Source organism: Artemia franciscana, unplaced genomic scaffold, assembly GCF_032884065.1.
Source record: "Artemia franciscana unplaced genomic scaffold, ASM3288406v1 PGA_scaffold_50, whole genome shotgun sequence".
Taxonomy (NCBI): domain Eukaryota; kingdom Metazoa; phylum Arthropoda; class Branchiopoda; order Anostraca; family Artemiidae; genus Artemia; species Artemia franciscana.
Window position 1 is genome coordinate 94,571 of NW_027062691.1, and position 17,902 is coordinate 112,472.

Genomic DNA, 17,902 nt, shown 5'->3' on the forward strand with positions numbered 1-17,902 from the left:
TTCCAAGAATCGGTGGCACCTAAGACAAAATTGCCCTCAGCACCCCCACAAAAATTCTTAGAAATAAAAAATGGTTTACACAATCTTCTTAAAAAAAATGGTAGCGGTACCCTCCAGCCACGGCACCCAGAGCAACTTGATCTGGTCTCATTACCATCATAGAGCAGCCCTGGAGAGGACAGAAGAGGGCCCTAAATCAATATCATTGGGACATCTGCAAAAACAGGGCGTCAGATCCCAACCAAACGTGGCTAGAAGCAAGATCTAGTGCCCTATTTGTGTCTTGTAAGTATCTGGACAGAATCCAACTTCTGCACGACGTCATGGGTGCAATCCTAAATTCGTGACATCACGTCATCTATCAGAAGCACATGTGAGTTATCAACCACCTAATTTCAATCGAATCTATATTACAAAGACCATATTTCAACAGAATCCATACATTCTAGCTTCTTTATTATTAACTCCTTTTGCATTTTCCCTCATAACAGACAAAAACAATGACTTATTAGAAAATATTGCTATATATATATATATATATATATATATATATATATATATATATATATATATATATATATATATATATATATATATATATATATATATATATATATATATATATATATATATATATATATATATATTTACAAAAGAATTCAAGGTACTTCTGATCAAAAGGTTTCCAGAAAATCGTTCTTAATAGGTATTTCCTACAATAATAGGTAAAGCCATTACAATTTTTGCCAAAAACAACTTTTGAGTTGCTTACGAAAAAACAGAATGATCACAATGACAACCATCATTGCAGTATGTCATAAGAGAGGTCATATCCAGAGGGGGGGGGGCTATTCAAACCCAGAGATAATCATTCAAACAAAGACCCAGAATTTATGGATCCAATTGGAGGTAGACTAAGAATGTCCTTAAAGCTAACAACTTTCAACAAGAGCTAAGAGCTCATATGGTATGAGCTCTAGCAAAATTCTAAGAATCAATAGATTGCTTTAAAAGGAAAATCAGAGGCTTAATACCGGTCGGGATTTAAAATAAGAGCTCTGAGTCACGAAGTCCTTCTAAATATCAAAATTCATTAAGATTCGATCACCCACTCGAAGTTAAAAATACCTCAATTTTTCAGAATTAACCCTCCCCCCAACTCCACCAAATAGAGCGGAATCCCGTATCTAGGACTTGTGCTTATTTTTCCCACCAAGTTTCATCCCGATCCCTCCATTCTAAGCGTTTTCCAAGATTTTAGGTCCCCCCAACTCCCCCCAATTTCGGCGGATCTGGTCGGCATTTAAAACAAGAGCTCTGAGACACGATATCATTCCAAACATCAAATTTCATTAAGATCCCATCACCCGTTCGCAAGTTAAAAATACTTCATTTTTTCTATTTTTCCGAATTAACCGACCCCCCACTCCCCCCAGATGGTCAAATCGCAAAAATGACTATTTGTAATTTAATCTGGTCCGGTCCCTGATACGCCTGCCAAATTCCATCGTCCTAGCTTACCTGGAAGTGCCCTAGTGTATGCTTATAGTGATAAAACGCAGCAGAAGCCTTCAACAATAAAAAATCGTTCATAGCATAAAAAATAGCTATTAAGAAAAATGTAGAGACCAAAAAATGTGACTGATTATAAATGTAATCATCCTGGCAATAAGGACTTTACTACAGTATTTTCAATCCATGATATACCAAACAAATCTTACCTTATTTTGAAATTCCGGAGATGGGCTTGGAGAGCCCTTTAAAGCAGAGAACTTCGCTTCCAGTTTTGACAAATCAGGACTCACAAGTCTAGTTCCAGATCGTGTACTCCTCATAATAGGCTCAATGAGTTCTTCATCAAGTGGACACTTAAAATCTTCAACATCAAACGTCTTGGAGCACTTTACTCTTCTGGATTTCTTTGGAGTTCCATTAAGTTCATGCGAAAACTCATTCACAGAAGAAAAGAGTGGCTCTGATAGTAGTTTTGGACAAACCTGGGTCAAGTCCAAATCACCCTTTTCATCATCACTCTCCTTCGCTTTAATTGTTTCTTCTTTGTTAGTTTCTGAAGTTGGTATTTTCTGATCATCTTTTGATTCTTCAGCCAACATACCGGGAGACGGGCTTGATAACTCATTCTTAAAATCAACATCTAAACTTTGGTCTTTTTTAACTTCAAAGATGATCTCAGAGCTTTTTGGACTAGAAACTTGTTCCCTTTTTTCATCTTCCCTGCACTTCAGTTCAGCTTCTTTTTCCTTGTCACCAATGTCATTTTCCAAATGTTTTTCTATTTCTTTTTCAGATTCAGTGACCTCATCAGGCACAGAAACATTTTCAACATTCTCACAAAGACTCTCTTTAACCATATCATCATTTGAACAAGTTTCTCTTGAAGTTGTACTGGTTTCTTCTTGTTTTACGAAAGGTATTGTTTCATCAGATGTGACAGGGTTAGTTTGCTTCATCTCCTCTTGTGAAATGTCAATCTCACCTTTTTTGGCAGATGATTCCTTCATCAAGTTAATCTGTTCCTTTTCAGCTGATGAGTCTATCAAATTTTCTTGTTCCTTTTCGGCTGATGAATGTAACACAGTTTCAAATTCCTTTTTAGTTGATGAGTCAATCATATGTCCCTTTTCAGATGATGATGATTTCATCTCATTTTCTTGCTCTTTTTTAGCCAAGCTTAATTCACATGAATTTGATTCAATTTCAATTACACTGGAATTAACCAACATTTTGGTTACTTCTTGGTCTTCTACCAAATTTAAACTCAATAAATCTACTTTTCCTACATCCTTGGTTTCAATCAGCTCATTAGTTACTTTCATACCAGCTGAATGTAAGTCAGGCTCTGTAATAGCATTCAACTCGGTCATTGTTTTTTCTACTTCACTGACAAACACTGAATCTTCAACAGCATTAGTACTTTCAATGTTACTGTTGGTTAAATTCTCATTACTGTCACTTATATCCAGTTGAGAACTTTCAACTTTCTCTTGTAAAGAACCACAGGGTACATCTACTTCATTGACAGACGCTGAATCTCCAAATGAACTAGTCATTTCAATATTACTGTTGATTAGCTTATCATTTTTGTCCCTTTCTTGATCTGAACAAGTTTCAACGTTTTCTTTGAATGATCTGCAAGCTTTATCACTAAGCATTTTATCAACTGTATTCAAATGAGATTTGTTTTCAACTTTAGTTTCCAGATTACTTTTAGAAACTTGGGTCATCTCTTGTTTTAATTCTTTAGCAGTCATTGAACTTTTAGTTGCTAAATTAGACTGATCTGCACCTTCTTCTGCAGGTTCATATTTGGGATGATTAGCATTTGACAAGCTATTAGATTGGAGCTCAGATTCAATTGGTTTGATTTCTTTGTCACTGCTATTCAATGTTTCCTCACAGTAAAATATAGATCCTGAGCAGACACTTTTTGAAACTTTTTCTTCTACATTCTTTGTAACATCACTATCTTTCTTTACCTCAGACAAAATATCAGCTTTTTCTGTTGATACTACTATTGCAGATGCTAGGGATACAATTTCGTTCTTATAACAAGAAGAGGTTTCTCCTTTTGTTAAAACAAGAGACTGACCTGATTCTGTGACACAAACAGCATTTGCTAATCCAGAACTTGCTGTTGACACAACAACAGGCTTATAAAAGACACCGTCTACTGTTTTCATGGGCAGAAGGACTTTAAACTGAGGGCCTCCAGTCATGGAAGTAGGAGGAGCTGTGCCTTTTGGTAGGGTAACTAATTTAATTGGCACCATTTTCTTTCCTGGTGGCAGCACAAAATTTTTATGGCCTGAGAAAACAAATTTTGGGTCTGACAAAGGGGATTCTCTTTTAGGAATAGTAGACATGATTTGCATCGCGCTGGATTCAAGATTAGGCTCTACTTTGGGCTTTTCTGGGGATCCAATCATCTTTTCATGGTCTTTCTCTATTTCATTTAGAATTTTATTGGTTCTTACTATATCTGTCTTTCCTCCATGTGAAATTGCTGTTAACTTGCAAGAAGTATGAATCCCTTGCTCCTTTCCTTCAACAGAAACAACATCAATCTCAGAAAAAGTACTTACTATATCTGTCTTTCCTCCATGTGAAATTGCTGTTAACTTGCAAGAAGGATGAATCCCTTGCTCCTTTCCTTCATCAGAAACAACATCACTTTCAGAAAGAGAGATATTTTTAACTTCTGGAATAAACTTCTTTTCACACTCACCCTCTTCTTCAAATCCAGAAATGGACTCTGACTTCGAGACCATATTTTCTGCAGTTGTTATTGTTGGTTTTAATACTGTTGCTGAATTACTGCTGCTGCTGCTGGTTTCTAACTTCACCTCAAATATTGAAGATTCACTACAAGTTATTGTTGTGTGCAGATCACAAGATTCAATAGAATTGCTTAAAGGGGGTGACACTTTTTCAGAATTTTTGCTATCTTCTAGACTGTTTAGTTTTTCTGATGTAAGTAGAGTACTATCTAAACTATTGCTCACAACTCTACTTCTTTTTAAAGTAATATCAGAGCAGTCAGGTGGCATTTGAGGGTTGTAAGATTTGAAACTGTTACTTTTGTCTAAGCTAGGTTTAGCAATTACGGATATGGAGTCTCTCAATTCACAAGGTCTTGTCTCACTAGATTTATCAACCTGAACATCTTCATCATTCAATTTAGTCTCTGAGATCTTCGAAGTGGGAACTTCACACCGAGATTCCATATCAGATGGATTATCAGTTTTAAAGGAACTGTGTTCAATAGCTCTTGAATCACTACTAGCATGTGTCCTAGCACTGCAATCACCACAGAATTCAGACCTTTTTACCGTTCTTAATTCTTCTTTTTCACTATAGGATGATGAATAGCTTCCACTTTTATCATTTTCACTATTATGGCAAAAGTTTTCACAGTGGACACTAGTAAACTGCTCAAGTTTGACCAGCTCTTGAGTGATTCTCTGAACTGCAAGGACATCTTCAGGCAGCATAATCGACTTTGATTCCTTTGCAGTCAATAAATTGTCTGTTAATACAGCTGTAACAGAGTTTTCAAAAGGCTGGGGACTACACATAGTTAAATCGCTTGGTAAATCAGAATAGGGATCTTCTTTGGGTGATGTATGCACTGGTGAAACATTCTTATGATCTGGAGTCCTATGTATATTTCCATGTGCTAGGGGATCACCCAGGTCTAAACGAGCAGGACTTTCACCCTGGTTGGGGCTCTTTTCAGATAAAGCATCCATAGACTCAATGCCAGAATCTTCACCCTGATTGTTTCCATTATTGGAGTCCACAGGACTCTGAACAACATCACTTTTCACAGCAGTATCAACCTGGTATGGTTCTATATGACTAGGGACCTTGATTGTCTCACTCTCAGTCTCGGAAAGAGTTCGAGTAGCACTGTTTAAAACACTAATTTTGTACAGTTTATCGTTTGGTTTCAGCTTATCGATGATCCGGGTCACATGGTCACCATCACGCACATTATTCCCAAGGAACTCTTCCCGGACGTCTTCTGCCTTCTTTGCCAGGCCCTCAAATCCCTCAACTTCTTCTGGATACTCAGGCAGACGAGTACCAGATGGTGGGCTTGAATCTAAAAGAAAAACTAAGTTAATATCAGCTATATGAATGCCTCAGCCTTCAAGGCATATGGATTGAGTAACAGAAGAATTTATTTTCTGGATTGGATTCAAGAACCTAATTTTGAATATTAAATGGTAGGATATTTGAACCTCATGTCAAAGCAAAGAAGCCTCTTATGCCTCCTTTGTATGCAATATAACATAATTACAAACAGCATAGACCAATAGGAGTTTAAAGCTAAAAAAAATTATTTTGGCCCAGACACAACTTTTTTTTATAATTGCCCTTTCGAGATTACATGAAGAGGGGGAGGATGTTGGGAACTTTAAAAAAAAGAAATTTTTAGTAAATATATTACTATACTAAGTTTAAACTACGAATCCGAACGCTCTCTTACAAGAGTCCTTGCTAAAATACAAAGCATTAAAACTAAAAACGATACCAAGGTTAATAGCTCCATAAAGGATAAGCCCCCTTTTTTGTCTACCAATTTCAGAAAATATTTTAGGTTAAGGCTGAAAAACTAGCAGTAAACATTAAACTTCTTTTTGCATTTATAATTCCCTATACAATTATGTACAGGTAGATAGTGCATAGTAATAATGTATATAGCAATGATGATAATAATACAACAATAATGTACACAGTAGATTTGCTTACTTTGGCATTAGAGTATTTGCTGCATATATATAAAGCATTTAAAAAGGTAAATAAAGTGCCATATCTGCTAAATTCTTGAAGAAATTAAGATTAAAACTAACAATGGCATGATAGTAAAATAAATAAAAAAAGATCTGATTGCAATACCAATTCCACCTCACACCACCAATCTCAATGTGGTTCTGGACTGTTTTCTAAATTGAGGAGGAGGAGCTGAGGTGTATGATAAAATGATTCATAACTTATCACAGTACCCAACCACCTCACACCAATGCCTTACACATCCTCAACCTCATTCTGATTGTGGCCTAGCGCTATACCTACCTACATAGTTCTAAATTATTTTAAATCATTCCTTTTACTATCTCTTCCCACCCCACTTGAGAACAATTTACTTTTCATTTTACTCCAGTTTGATTGCCAAAAGGCAGGATTTTCGTCACCATATCACCCTCCATCTATAAAAAACGATTTAATCACCTTAACCCTTCTCTGCACAGCTTATTGTTTGATTTATTAAAACACATTCTTTAAATTTTTGGTTACTATAGGCCATGGTTTGCTCTATACTATGTTGCAGCTACTGCTGCAACTATAATATCTTGACCATCGTTATTACTGCGGCTTCTAGTGTTCTTATCTTAGCGGTAAGATAAGTTCTGATTCTTCTATACTTTTCAACTGCAAAAAAAAAAAAAAAAAAAAAAAATCACTACACGTTTTTTTTTATAGATTGGTTTGCTATATTTTTCAAGTAAAAGTTGACGTTTTCATGGTACAATGAACAAAAAGTTAAGATTCTAAAGACGCAAAATTTAGAATTTTTCATCATATAAAAAAATTACAAAAAAAAAAATGGTGATTACAATCAAATGGAATATTTGATCTATTTTCAAGCTTCCAAATAACCCACAATACCAGGCAAACAATGAATTGACGTTCTAGCTATACTCTAAAGTAATTGTCTCTCCTACTAAAATCTTTGCTTGTTAATACCTCTCTGAAACTCCTCTCAATTGAAACAAAATATTCTAATGATTTCATATTGAGGAAAAGGCAACTACATGAAGATTAGAAACGAAAAGACAACAAATAAATATTACTCTAATTCATTATTTTCACAAAGTTTAATTGATAATTGGCTTTTTCAAAATGGAACTTTCAACTTTGAGGGCGCATAACTTGAGAAGTACTGGTTTCATGATTTTGCTTTTTGAACGTCTTTTGATGAAAGTATTTAAAATCTAATAACTAGAGAAAATTTAAAATAGCTATTTTGAGTTCTTCCACCCTCTGTCTCACTGTTCATTCTGAGCTTGATGAAAGACTGACAACAGAACAAACATACATCTTGGATAATGACATGTTGACAAAACTTTTCCAGCAAAAAAAACTGTTAAATTATAATTTCCCAAAATTTTGATATTCTGAGTTCAAAAGATGTCACTGAGGTCCCTCATCTATTGTATTTTTGTAAAAAAAAAAAAAAAAAAAAAAAAAAAAAAAAAAAAAAAAAAACTAAATGAACACAACAAGACTTGAAACTGATGCTCAAATTCCTTAATTTTGAAGAAAGAATATTCTGCAAAAGTTTCCTGGGATAACTCCAAAAACAATGCAAATGCAGATAATTTTTGCAAACCACAATGGCCTGCCATCATAAAAAAACAAAAGAGAAGAAAAGCAAGAATGTGGTTTTATAAGGCTAACACGAATACTGGATGCAACAAAACAGATACTCCAAGAAGACAACTTTTTCTCTTCTTTAGCAATATTAAAGAAAGTCTCAAAATCAAGCACCCATTTTCTGAGCGAAAACACAAACGATTTAAACCGAAAAAAACAAAAAACAAAAAAACAACAAACAAACAACGTGGAGACCAAAATGAAAGCACCCAAGTTGAAAGAATTAAAAAACTAACAACAGCACAGAAGAAAATAACAGGCAAAATAAAGAAAAAACGAATTAACAAATATAAACCCAAATAAAAAAAGGTCAGCTGCTTACCCGAAATCTAACATGTAACAGTGTTCTCATTTAGAAGCCAGACAAATAACCAGAAGTTGTCTTCTCGAAACATTCATTTTTTGCATCCGGTATTTTTTGTTGGCCTTACAATACTCTATTCTCGCTTTTCTTCTCTTTTAATTTTTGTAATTCAAACGCATCTTAAAGTGTAATTATTTGAATATATAATTAGTTTTTAAAATTTGCAAAATCACTGAAAGCAATAATTAACTTAGCAGGCAAAGAAGCTTACCTATATCTATACAAATTAGTTAAATGAATAATGCATCATCCTAAATTCTTATATGCTACAAGTGATAATAATAAAAAAAAACACCCGAATTGTATTCACTTACAAGACTTGACTAAGTCGTGGTATTTGAACTGGATGCAGAACAAATACATGAGGAAAAGTAAAGGCTCCAAAGCTCCCACCCCCTCCCCCAAAAACAATTATTTCGTTTTAAAATATCATAATTTAATCTTTCGCCATCCCCCAAATAAATCCTACTTATGCGTCTGTCATCTTGAAAGCACTGTGGAGTCTCATGATACTGGACAAACCAAAAAAGGCAAACAGGTCCTTTTTGGTTCTTCCTCATTCCCCAGAGATTTTAAGATTTTTATTACTTTTCTCGTTTTTCTTAAAACGGTATAGAATTCACCACTTTGCTTTCCTTTTAAGTGTGCCCCTTCCAATATATTATGTCCCTTTTTACGGAAATGCTTACATATATACCTATACAGCTTGGATACACCAAACCATACAAATACCCCAGAACATACTAGGGGGGAAGGTGCTTTTTTTTAATTTGGAGAATTCTCAGTTCCCCAAAACCATACACACAACAAGTGCAAATAATAACAGAACAAATCTTTTCACCTATCACTTTTTTTTTCAAGTTCATTCCCTTTCAAAATGTTGTGCCCATTTGATATAAATGCCTACTTATGTGTCTTGACAACTTGGATAGACCAGTGCATACAAATGCACAGGAATATATTTGGTGGGAAGGCCATTTTTAGGGCAGCTGAAGTTTTCCAAAACAGCAAAGCAAGAACAATGTCCAAACATTAGTGAAACGAACCATAGAAGACTTATAATTTTTTTAGGGGGGGGGAGGAGTTCAAAGCCTTCCTCTAAATTTAAAGCTGGGATTTGATTCCCAAGGTTCTCTGACAGGTAGATGTCTAGTATTGTTATTTATTAAACATTAAACACAAAAGAAATCGCTATTATCCTTGTGGATAAGTTGAAAAACTCCTGAAAACTAATCCTCCTAAAGCAAGAGACATGGACACAAGGCAGAGGCGGGAGCTATATGTTATAATTGTAAAGCTTCCTCATAATATCTAAGTAGTTTACTATCCCTCTGCCGATTACCCCCCCCCCCCGCCCAATACATACATACAAAGCCCCATGTCCTTATTTGCAGGTCAGACATTGTGTCCAACCTGAACAGAAAAGTGATGTATCAATTAAGTTTTTAAGCTTTAGTTGTTTAGTATTGAAATGTGTTCTGTTTGTAACTGATTTACATTCAACTGTTCAGCAGACACGTAAAGGGGAGGGGGGCAAGTCAGTGTTCCCCACAGAAAATTTGAGAGTTTAACTTCGTCCCAAGAATTTATTACATTTATTTCTTTAGTTCCACTTATTTTTGCATATTTTGTAAGGTTTGGGATTTTTGCAGGGATTTTTATCTTCTAGAGACATATCTATGGTTGTGGATCCTAGCGTGGAAATAAACCTCCCTATTAAAATTGTATGACCCCCCCCCCATATCCTAGAAAAACTGTAACTGAATTATATTTCCCTAATCGATAAACTTCAATCCCCCTTCCCCAAAGAACTAAGACTATGTACACCTACATCTCCAGGCGTGGGTACAGAGAAGTACTACAGAGAAGCACCTTGAAAGTTGTCATGAGCTATTCTTGGCGGAGGCGTAAAAATACAAAAATATATATATTTTTAGGCAAAAATTCTCCAAAAGAAGCAGGAGGTCCTATAGACCAACCACAAGAGAGGAAGAAGTGAGTAGACCTGGCCCTTTTTTTTTCTATGCAAGTCTTTATATATTCATTATTTTCAGGTACACTGCAAGAACAAGCAAGTAAGTACACTGCTAAGAAAGTGTCAGTTAACAATGTAAAAGCAAATATAATTAATATTCTTTAGTGGAGAAGATGAAATGTTTTTCGTTTCTGTCTTCAAACTCATCATTTAGGTCATTAAAGCTGCTGAACAGAGACACATCTCCAAACTTTGAATGAGTGTTAGATGATTTTTTGAACAGGCTAGAAGGAAAAATAAAAAAATATACTTCAAGGGCTTGATCTTTTCTAGAGAGGGCTCTTTGAGCAAATATTGGAACATATCTTCACCCCCACTTTTTCTAGTGTGTACAGGTGAGCAATAGTTTTTTTTTTCACTGACAGCAGCATTACGCCCTTCTGCCTTAATAATTAATAATTTTTAGATATTCAATATTTTTGGTTGGACCCACAAACCTTATGTTCCCTTCGACCCTATCTCCCAATATAGCCACAATGGTTAATGTAGTGCTGCTGCTGGACTATTTTATACTTATTCTTTATACTGTCTAAAGAAGAACAAAGCCAAGATCCCAAAAAACAGCTTACCACAACGTTTGGCAGGGTAATCAGGTACAGAACTGAGATCCGAGGAGGAGACATGACTTTCATCACTGACACCATCAGAATCCTTCCTTTTTAACTTTTTCTTCTCCAGTGTTTTTCTAGCCAAGCTGTCATCCAGCTTAGGTTTTTTAATCTTGATGATTCCAGGAGCTTCACAATTCACAGTCAACTCTAGTTCACTATCACTGCCAACTTTTCTCTTTTTTGGTTTCCGGTCATCACCTTTCAATTTCACTTTTACACTTTCCTCTTCAGTTTTAGGACTAAGAAGGGTGACGTTTCTGTTTTTTAAGGATATACACAAAGGGGGAACACGAGGTTCTTCTTTCACGATGTCCACTGTGTAAGATGGAGTTGTGGGCTCACTCCTTCCAAGTTTCAGCCGGAGTTTTATCCCTGTCCCCCCTGAATCTTCCTTTTTTGATTCAATAGATTTCAGTTGGCTGGCCAGGTCAAATGGCTCACAAGGGTTTGATGCGGAACGCACCGAGTTTATCAAGAGAGGTGGCTTTTTTTCTAACTCAGCTAATTCTTGCTCAATTTCAGCACTGTCCAGAGCTAGTAGAGGATGCTTATCTTCCATCCTTTGACTAGGAGTGGTTGGTTCACCATTTATATGTATTGCACTATCTTGTTTCACTTCAAATCTCTTTTCATTATTCTGGGTTGCATGATGCTTAGTAAGACTAACAGTCTCTTGCTGTTGCTTTTTGGGCAATTCTGGCAACCCTTCTGTCTCTGATTTTTGGCTTTCAACGAGCTTGTTCACCTTGCTACTACATACTGATGGTTGCATTTTTGTCGTATTGTTTCTGGAAGATACAATTGAAGGCACTGGGGGAAATGAAAGAGATCTAGGTGGATTATTAACAAATAAAGGGTCCGACTGTGACTCAGGAGGAAGTGATGTTCTAACCATTGTTTGAGTCACAGATGTTCTAGCTACTGTTTCAGATATGGGGGGATGTCGACGAACCACATCTGGTCGTTTCGAACTAAAATCGTTTTGTAATAAATTAGCTAATACAGGACTATTATGCTGTCCAGTTGGTCCGGACTGAGACAACGAATTTCCACTTGAACCACCTTGCAGAGGGTTTGAATAGCTCCGACTCAAAGGTCGAGTAATGCCTGCAGCTGCAGGATGCAAAAACGTTGACTGAGAAGTTATAGAATTTGATGTTGTACTTGCACGAACACTTAGCTGGTATCGTGTCACGGGTGGCACTGTCACAGGAGGATTACGAATGCCAGACCTACCTGGCATTGCTTGCTGCATACTTGCGAAAGGGAAGGCCGCCCGTGAAGTGCCTGGTTTTGATGGTGGTGTAAACTGGATAGGCTGACTGGACGACGCCACCACATTAGGGGCTATTGGAGATTTGAATGACACAGATGGTAAATCCAATTCGCCCAAAAGATTACCATCACTCAACAAATTTACGGCCTGCGACAAAATTTCACTGACATTCTTAGGATCGAAATGGGCAAGTGATGTTGCGGGTTGTGAAATTTGGACATTGGATTTTGCCTGAGGCTGAACAACAGCAAAAGCACCATTATTACAGGATAGAGACTGGCTGGGTAGAGGAGTAGCTGGTGCTGGAGTTTTAAAAACGACCTCATTGGGCTCGTTACTAGCGAGCGTCAGTGAAATCACCTGCAAAATAAAAAAAGCTATTTAAAGCTGTCAAATGGTAAGACGAATACGCTTAGAGACGTGAAGCTGAATAAAGACAAGTTTTATAAAAACCCCTAGACATGGCTGTACATAAATACTGCAACGACAGAAGCCATTATGCAGCATGGAAGTTTTAATGCCCCACAGTAAAAAAAAAATCGACTTGCCGCAATTTTGCTTGTATTACAAATGAATGTTATATATAATATTAGAAGTTCAAATGACAATAGGCTTAACTGCGCCAATTACAAATAAATTGATGAAAATGAAGCTTTTTCTTTCTTTTCTAGTTCCCTGATTACTTCATCTCTTTTCTCCAAGAGATATTTGCAGGCCTTTCCAGGACTAAACAATTGGAAAAATTGAAGGTATTAAGTTGTGGAGGAGACACTTGTTGGATTTTCCGGTGTCAAGCAGCAAATATCAAGGGTCAAAACAAAGTTGTCATAACAAAGACCAAATGGCATATATTCTTGGTGAAGACTTTCGCGGCATATTTAACCCCGAAGAAAAATCTACATGAATAAAAATTCGGAGATGACTGGTGTGGTTTCATTTTCGTACATGCGATTATATCATGTACTTTGGCCAAAATTATTTAGACATTTCTTGTCCAAATCATCGCAGGTCTTCACTATCTTTGTAAAATTAAACATAAAAAACTAGTTTTGCAAAACTTAATGAATTATGTGCTCTTTATCCTTAGCTTTAACTGATGGTTTACTAATATCATAATAGAGGGCAACAAGCATAGCCAGTCGGGTTATGACAAATATTAGTTTTACCGACTACCTTTCAAAACATTTGAACCTGAAATTTTATTGTTTAGACCAAATAAGTCACCTATTTACAAAACATTGTATTAAAAATAATTAAACACTTACTTAGTAAACTTGGTAAATGTTTTGTTGGTGCTTTTTTTATTGAAGCTTCGGGGTAAAAATTTGAAGTTTAGCACAAAGAGCAGTGGGTTAAAGGGGACAGTCATCCCCCGAGTACAGGATAATTTTCGTTCGTTTAAGGCTTCTGTCCTATTTTGAAAATATATCCCTGTTGGCGCTGTTTACTTTAGCAATTTTTTTAACAAAGTTAAATTTTTAACAATTTTGACAAAGTTAAGTTGCCTTTACCTATGCATCCAATGGATATTAACTTACTAGGACTCTTAACAGCACATTCATTTGTCTTTAGAAAACGTCTCTGACATACCTTTTGGTCTTTTTAGTGATGATACATTCACATAGCCCTATTCAGTATTTTTTTCAGGAGGTGGGAGGGGGGGGGGAGTTGAAAAAGCTGCATAAAAATTTCACATGAAAATTGGCTTATATGCATTTTTGTTACGTTTTTACGAGTACGACAAACATTTCGGAGAGGTTCACCCCCCCCCCACTTGATACTCCCATGTACACTCATATGAGTCTGAAATATGCGAAATATTCAAAAGAACCAATACATTAACAAAGTATATTTTTTAAATTATCAGAATAGAGGAAGATTCTAACTTCTGTCTCTTATTAGGCCTATACAGAACTGATGTAACAATTCAGGTAACAGCTTAGCCTTTTTTTTTAAGAACCATCTTACGTCATTAAGCTTAATTTCGAGCTTTTAAAGCGACTGAATATTCCAGGTTTTGAAGCTATCAATTTCTAGTTCTTTCACGGATCCATCTTTGGGCGTAGTCTATAATTAACAGGAGAGGTGGCTATGGAAAGAATATTTTACACATGATGACCGTTCTGAAGGGCTTGTTCTGCTTAGATAATTTTGAAGCTCTAAGGGGTAGATGTCTCCTACTCTTCCTAGCTAAAATCAGGTACCGTACTAAAGTAAAAGTTAGGTGATTATTATTTTTTTTTTTTACTTTTTCAAAATTGGTCATATTGTTTTCTGTATTTGAAACGTTTCATGTGCTTGATTCACTAACTAAGGGATAAGAGGTCATATCCCCATCCAGGGACGTATCCGGGGGGTGTAGAGGATTCGGCCCCTGAAATTTGTGCCAATTTGTAAAAAAGTAACAAAAATGCTATAGATAATTTTTGTGAGGTTTTTGAAGTTTTTTTGTAACCATCCCCCCCCCCCAGAAAAAGAAAACTCTGTTTATGGCCTTATCTCCGTAACAATGATTTACGTCAAATATTAACTTCTGGAACAAAAGTGTCGATCTACAAAGGTGAGTATCACTTTAAGTTGGAGTCCATTCAAGATGAGATCTTACTAATACCATGAATTGACTAGCGCTAATTTGAGCTAATCAGATTTTCACAAAACTTTCTGATTGGCTATAAATTCAATAAAAAAATCTGATTGGCAAAAATTAGCACACGCTAAATCTGAATATTACTAAAACCTTATTGTGAATGGGGCATTACTATTTTGAAATCACAAACAATGTTTTTCTTCTTCATAATTCATTAGAATACAGATAATGCCTTCGGATCATGGTATTTTTGCTATCCCTTGATGTGGACCATGTTAGAACCATTATGAAAATTGGATTCGTTTTGTTTATATCATTTTCAAACATTCATTTTTGGAATCTAATTTAATGCTCACGATGTGTGTTCTTTCATAGCACACGGATGTATTAAAACAGAACTCAAAAACAAGCCCATGAGTGTTGGCGGTTAACGGGTAATTTCTGCTTGCTTTGCGTGAGAAACACACAAACTTGCTTTGTGTGCTTCTCACATTTTTCCCTTGAACTTCTTGGGCAGCTCTCATGGATGGAGTAACCCAAGCTCTAGCAGAAAGGCTTGCAAAAATATAGTGATTCAAAGGTATTATTTGTGCTCAAATGAATTATATAGAAAACCAACTGAAATCAGTTTGATATCAGTGATTTCAAAACAATATCACTTTATTGATCTGTTAACTTGTAACTATAAGGGAATGAGGCTACATAAAGTAAATTTATATTATCGATCCACAAACGCCCCCCCCCCCTAGAATACTAGTATTCCGTAGCTCCACTTGACATTTTAATCCTGAATTTATGCAAGAAAATTCAAAAATGGTAAATCCATTTTGGCGTCACAATGCAAAACCCTCACCCATGAAAATACAAAAAAAAAAAAAAACAGCAGAATTCACAATTAGATTAGGTGTAAGATCGCCCCTCTCCATATGAAAACTTGATAAAAAAGAATAGCAACACATTGAAAAAAAACACAACACATTAACCAAAATCTAGGGATAATTTTCACCAAGGCAAGCCCTCCATCTAAGTTTATCTGTGTATATATGTGACCACCTGATAGTACACTAGCCCTTGTATAATAATAATTTGTGATTAATTGTAGCATTTTCCACACTCTTGGTCGATAGTAGCTTTCTAACACGTAATGTCATAATAACATCAATCATAAACAGACCAAAGCATTAAGTAAATTTTTGACCCCTGGTCATTGCGTGACCACTAGTAAGCATAACAAAATCATTTACAAGCGATTCCCTACTCAAGTTGTTGTTTAAATATTGCAATAGTAAGCATTATATGAGTCGATTTTTTCCTAAATATTCACTAGGATAAAAAAAAAATTGTCCAAAACTTTCAAAATGACGAGCTAATTTAAGACGGAATCATATGATATGTTTTTATTTCTTCAATTAAGTATTACCGCGCTAAGTAATAACACGTGTCGAAACTTAGTTTTTCTGGTACTTTTCCCTATCCAAGAAACGACAAATTGATCTCATTCTCAAATAGAAAATGCACATTGATAAGCAAACAAAGGGAATATTCCCTAAGATTGACCAAAAAACACACCCAGATAAATTATAGCATAAAAAGGCACTTTTCAGCAGTTTACCCCCCTCCCCCCCAGTGGTTGAGCCTCAGTGCACCCATGCTACTAAGAAACAATCTACACTTAAAAATAAATCTAGTTGAAATTGCAGATAGTCCCATTAAACATTCTTTTTTCAGGATTTGAGGTGTTATGCCATATGTAATTACATACATATATATATATATATATATATATACATATATATATATATATATATATATATATATATATATATATATATATATTAGATTTTCGGTTTCTATTAGCCCGTGTCGGTCCTTACTTAAAGCCCGTTACCATGACCCGTTGGATTCAGTTCCTTTAAATACGACTTTTAATGTTTAAAGGGCAATCAAGGAGCCCCAATGACTCTATTGCTCGATACAAGAGCCATAATTCACTAATAGAGACTAAAATCCTAAACAAATTAATACAGTTAGCTACATATGGTAAATAGCTTCATTGGAAACTTCATTACCAAAAGGTGCGGTTTCTTGGAATGGATATTTTAGGCTTAGAAGGACAGTTGATTCGAACGTAAATTTGAAGCAATCAGAAGCTACTAAAAAATAGTTATGTAAAAGAAACTAAGAGTTATCATCGAGTAATCTCCGAAAACGGTATATATCAAAGGACTTAAGTGAACAATTAAAATTGACATTTCATTTATACCGTGGAAAACGAGGCTAAAGACATACCATATATAACTTTCCGTTATGGGCAGTTTAAACAAATGTTAGAATCACATCCTTCCGTTTTACAAAGTCCATCCCCTTTAATCGACGAGATTTTCAATCTCTTCTCATTAAAGACGGATTAAATCTTTCATTTCCATGGTCATCTAGACCATCTAAAAAAAAAAACAAACATCCTCCAGAGTCACTTGACGCACAGGGTGTCGAATCGATGTTTCCGTTGCTGGATCTTTTTACACGGACAACAAACAAACCTGTCGCCTAACCTTGTAGCAGCGGGGATCGATCCCTGGGTTCCGTATTGACAACCAGAACGAACATCCTCCAGAGCCACTTGACACACAGGGTGTCGAATCGATGTTTCCGTTGCTGGATCTTTTTACACAGACAACAAACAAAGCTGTCGCCTAACCTTGTAGCAGCGGGGATCGATCCCTGGGTTCCGTATTGACAACCAGAAAGAACATCCTCCAGAGCCACTTGACACACAGGGTGTCGAATCGATGTTTCCGTTATAGCTTTTAAGACGCTAAATAAACTCCAAAAAAGAAAGAGTTACCAGATCGAATCCGAGAACCACACATTTCCGCCATTTAATAAAAGATCGGTTACTAAAAACCAATCAGTTCTTTGAATTTAAGATGGACCGAGACCAATACCTCAAAATTAAGTAAATTCAAGCGTAGAAATAGCAAATCTTAACAATTTAATGTGGAAGAAAATGGATACAGAGCAGAGAATAATTAAATAGGCCAAATTACTCAACCAAAAATTAATAGTG

General features: G+C 35.8%; 1 protein-coding gene across 8 annotated transcripts in view; it reads right to left on the reverse strand.

The window, feature by feature from the left end:
* LOC136041931 (uncharacterized) overlaps positions 1-17,902 on the reverse strand; it is a 66,486-nt gene that overhangs the window by 21,447 nt on the left and 27,137 nt on the right. For all 8 annotated transcript variants that reach the window (XM_065726727.1, XM_065726726.1, XM_065726729.1 and 5 more), the window contains exons 4-5: positions 10,931-12,608; positions 1,722-5,626 (exon numbers count right to left, since the gene is read on the reverse strand). In XM_065726727.1, coding sequence (XP_065582799.1) covers positions 1,722-5,626; positions 10,931-12,608 — 5,583 coding nt within the window. The remainder of the gene's footprint in view (positions 1-1,721; positions 5,627-10,930; positions 12,609-17,902) is intronic.